This window comes from Rhinatrema bivittatum, chromosome 9 (genome assembly GCF_901001135.1).
Source record: "Rhinatrema bivittatum chromosome 9, aRhiBiv1.1, whole genome shotgun sequence".
Classification (NCBI taxonomy): domain Eukaryota; kingdom Metazoa; phylum Chordata; class Amphibia; order Gymnophiona; family Rhinatrematidae; genus Rhinatrema; species Rhinatrema bivittatum.
In genome coordinates, this window is record NC_042623.1 from 187,567,966 (window position 1) to 187,572,099 (window position 4,134).

The 4,134-nt window shown below is 46.4% G+C and overlaps 1 protein-coding gene across 1 annotated transcript; it reads right to left on the reverse strand.

Annotated features, from left to right (window-relative positions):
• Window positions 1-1,795: 1,795 nt before the first annotated feature.
• SST (somatostatin) lies at window positions 1,796-3,860 on the reverse strand. The gene is made up of 2 exons (XM_029616546.1): window positions 3,554-3,860; window positions 1,796-2,063 (listed from the first exon to the last, which is right to left on the reverse strand). Exons 1-2 carry the CDS (start codon window positions 3,695-3,697, stop codon window positions 1,851-1,853), a joined length of 357 nt encoding a protein of 118 aa, XP_029472406.1. The 5' UTR covers window positions 3,698-3,860; the 3' UTR covers window positions 1,796-1,850.
• Window positions 3,861-4,134: the final 274 nt, after the last annotated feature.

Below are 4,134 nucleotides of genomic sequence, written 5' to 3' on the forward strand. Positions count from 1 at the left end.
CAAAACGTTGACCATAATACACAAGTCCATCCACACCCACAACTCCAACTGGCTCGACCTACCTTTCACTGCCCCCCTGTCCACCCGAGCCACCAGATCTACCAACAAAGGCACCCTACATGTCCAATCCCTGAAAATGGCTCATCTCTCCACTACCCGCGACCGTGCTATCTCTATTGCCGGTCCAGCTCTTTGGAACTCCCTACCTGACCACATGCGCATTGAACCCTGTGCAATCAAATTCAAAAAGAAATTAAAAACACTCCTGTTCAACCATGCCTACCCAGAATAACCCTTCTCCATCTCCCCTCACAGTTCCCCCTTCAGGGGTCTGCCCTCTCCTTATATTAAGGAGACTATCATTGTAAATTATAAACTGTATTCTCTGGTTATGACTTTCTTGTTTTTTAACTATCTTTCCTACTGCCTATTTATTTTATCCCCTGCCCAGTTACTTTCTCCCTGTTGAAATGTATTTTCCAAACTTTCAGTTATTATGTGAACCGGTATGATGTACCCACTAATGCCGGTATATAAAAGTTTCTAAATAAATAAAATAATCTGTGCGGTTACCTGCAGCCTGGGGCTCCCTCACCTGCTTCCAATGGCGACATCCGAAAGTCTCTGCTGCTGACTGGAGAGCAATTGTGGCACTAGCGAGATGTCCCCACTGAACAAGGATTTCACACTGCTGGCATGCATTGCATGCACTAAGCCATTACCTTACGTCCCTTAAAATGAGTTTCTAGTGCCTTGAGTTTGCGCTCCAAGTGTATTTAACTGTATTTGAAAATGGCAATGGAATATATAAGAGCAGGACATTCTCGGTTTGCTCCCTAGGCCTCAGGTCTTAGCTTTCTCTCAGTACGAGTAGATCTGATTTTTTTTTCCCATGTTGTAATTTTATTAGTTTTGCTGTCACAGCGTGATGGTTAGGGCGACGTTTATTCTGGTTGCTACTGCCTGAAACGAACGGTTGTGTCGGTATATGCCGACGAGTACAGTGATTGGAAAGGTGTGTGCAATATTTCCCCACATGAATGACCTTTTTTGTTATTATTACTATTTGTGTGCATGCTGCTTACACTTCCTTCTGCACATGCTGCGTTGCCGTAACTGGTTCTCCCTCCATCTCGTGCGACTCCTTTCTAGAAGTGCAATCTATTGTGCCAGGTTTGCAGCCGACAACGCTACCTTGCTTGTATAACTTTTAGGCGTTGCACCCCTGAGGTGTAAATCAGTTTCTCTGGATGGATGCTAAATGCGAGAACCGAATACACGAATATAATGTTATCCCCTGGACATCCCAAGTGATCCAATATATGTGATTTTATGAATCTAATATGCAAAAAAAGAAAAAAAAAACCCCGGATAGGCGCTTACTTTATGTGAGAAATTTGAGTAAGGCATTGCTAAACTTTGGGTTTGTTTGGTTTTTTTTTCATTCACTCACTCTTAAACCAAACACACACGTATATATAACAGCGTTGTTTTAGTAATGAAGTTTAGCAATGTATTGTTTTCAATAACAAAGGTTGCATTTTACAGTTTGAAACATAAACTTTATTGCAACAAAGAATTAAAAATAGTACATCTGTGAGAATCGGAGAGAGCGTATCATAAGACCTACCAAGCAAATCATGTACGATTTCAACTGAAAGTTTTATTAACTCGAAGTCAAACTCAAAATCTTAACCACCATTACTGTGTGTTTTATTTACAGTCTTCGGTTCCTGTTGTTAAGGTTTGTTTGTGGTTGTTTTTTGTTGTTGTTGTTTTTTTTTTTTTTCCCCTCTCAAGATTTAGGGAGTAGGAAAAGAATGGGGGGAGAGGTGGGGGTAAGATGAGAGCTAACAGGACGTGAAGGTTTTCCAGAAGAAATTCTTGCACCCCGCTTTGCGTTCCCTGGGAGCCAGGGCCGGGTTGGAGTTCGCTGACCGCTCCAGCTCCAGCCTCACTTCATCCTGCTCGGCCCCTCTGGCCGGCTCGTCCGACTCCAGAGCTTCGTTCTCCGCCTGGGAGGGCTCCGAGAGCAGTTCTGCCAGGAAGTACTTGGCCAGTTCCTGAGGAACAAGGATAAAAGACATCAAGCTGTTAAACAAGAGTTGGGGGAGAGGGGGGGAGTTGCTTGAATAGAAATAAATCTAGTACCGGACTAAAAGGTTGCAAACCATAAGTAGGAGAGGCCAACTACACCTATTAGGAAGACAGATCTTGTAAAACCAGCATTGGCGACCTATAATAAGCGCGTCTGTACTAGGTGGCTACTAAAAGCATTTACTTATCAGCCACGCCTATATTATTTACTGGGATGCATTGCACTGTGAGCTGCCCGCGAGCAGGATGGACATTGACTCTTAGTCCAATCGCCCGTTTCCCCCTGCACATAACAGCCTGCGGCTCTCTTTGTGTTTAGCGTCCCCGACATCCGTCTGGCGATAGCGCCTTTCAGAGCCCTCGAGGAAACGCCATAGCCGCACTTCTGCCACGCGGTCCCCATGCCGATACGGGTCCTGCTTTCCCGAACCGATCGTGATTTCTGGGTTGCGAGCCTGTGCCTGTCAAGATTATCAGCTTCCTATTTGTATTTTCCTAAGCCCCCCCCCCCCCTTCCCCTCCCCTATATGTATAAGCGGTTGTTTTTTTTTTAAACTGAAGCCCAAAAAATGGGGAAGACGCGGTGTCAACGGTGGCCACACAAAGTGTAAGCCAGGTTGCCCATAGGCAGGGCTGAGCTACAGATGATTTCAGAGCTATAACTTCAGCTCCGTGGCCTGGAAGTAGTCTCGGGGGGGGGGGGCGGGGGTTGGGGGTCCCCTGTGCGAGGACCGAGGATGGGCGTCTCGGCGCTAGAATCAGCGCGACTAAGGACGATTGCATTCCTGCGGAAGAGGAAAGGAAAAGGCGAACGCATCAGCATCAGCATTCAGCACCATGGACAGCGCCGCTGCCATCCGCTCCTGTCCCAACACCCCGGGGAGAGCTACAGTAACATTTACAGTCATTTTATTTTTATTCTCCAGTAAAATCAGAAGAATAGTTTGATATAGTGCACAAAGAAATGAATAATAGAGAAGTTTTCCAAAAAAAAACCCCAAAGTGAAGCTCGCCGCTGGAACTTGCACATCTGGAATAGAAGGCTGTACCGTATCAAAAGTCAAAGAAATACGGATCTATAACTTAAAAGTTCCTACCAATGTGTGTGCTACGTAGGGAACATGAACTCGCTAGGGGGATATAGTGGACACTTTTGAAGCATGGATTTGGGATCTGAAATAGATCTAACCTCATGCGCTTATTATTATTATTATTCAACAGCCAATCTCAGAAGCACTGTTTCATTCCTTCTTATATTTTTTTTTTATATATAAAAAGCTTGATAGGAAACCTATCGTGACAAGGACGATGTAAATTGTCTGCATGCCGTTTCTTGATTTCCTCTCACTTTTTTTTTTAAGGGAAGGGCGCGTCCTAAAACACAGGTTTCAGGCTGCACCCCAAAGTTAAGTCGCAACTCCCGAGAGACGGAAAGGATCTGAAAGTGCGATTTTACCTGTTTGCCCGCTGCCGCTGCCAGCGATTTCTGCAGGAACTGCCGGAGCCGCGGGTCCGTCGGGGCCGCCGAGACGCTGCTGACGACCAGGGCCAGCGACAGGAGAGCCAGGGCACAGCGGACGCGGCAGGACGGCAGCAGCATCTTCTTCTCCTTCTTCTTCCGAGCAGCGATCGCCCACAACCAAAAAAAAAAAAAAATAGAAAAGAAAAAAGGGCACGGGAAGGCAGCAAACAGACTTGGGAAAAAAAATAATCAAAATACACTGCAGAGGAGCTTTCCTGCTGCTGCCACTGCCGCTGCTGCTGCTGCTTGTGGGATCTCCTCCAAAAAACCCCCCCTTTTTAAAGTCTACATTTGACGTCAGCAAAGGAGGTTCTCCCTCCCCTCTCCCAGATAAAGCGGCACATTCATGCACCATTAACCCCCCCTCTGCAGATAAATCAACAATCTGGAGGGCTTTCACTCATCTCGGGCACCTGATTTCTTTGTTTGATTGATGCTCTTGGCTGAGCCCCCTTTGAAGGGCTGTTGCAGCTCGTCCTCTCCCCCCCCCCCCCCCCCCCCCCAAAAAAAAAAAA

Bases quoted from the DNA above. Each gene is read 5' to 3' on its own strand.
- SST (XM_029616546.1), bottom strand. From the start codon at position 3,697: ATGCTGCTGCCGTCCTGCCGCGTCCGCTGTGCCCTGGCTCTCCTGTCG. The intron at 2,064-3,553 runs GTAAAATCGCAC...CTTGTTCCTCAG, and splicing joins CAGCGGCAGCGGGCAAACAG to GAACTGGCCAAGTACTTCCT.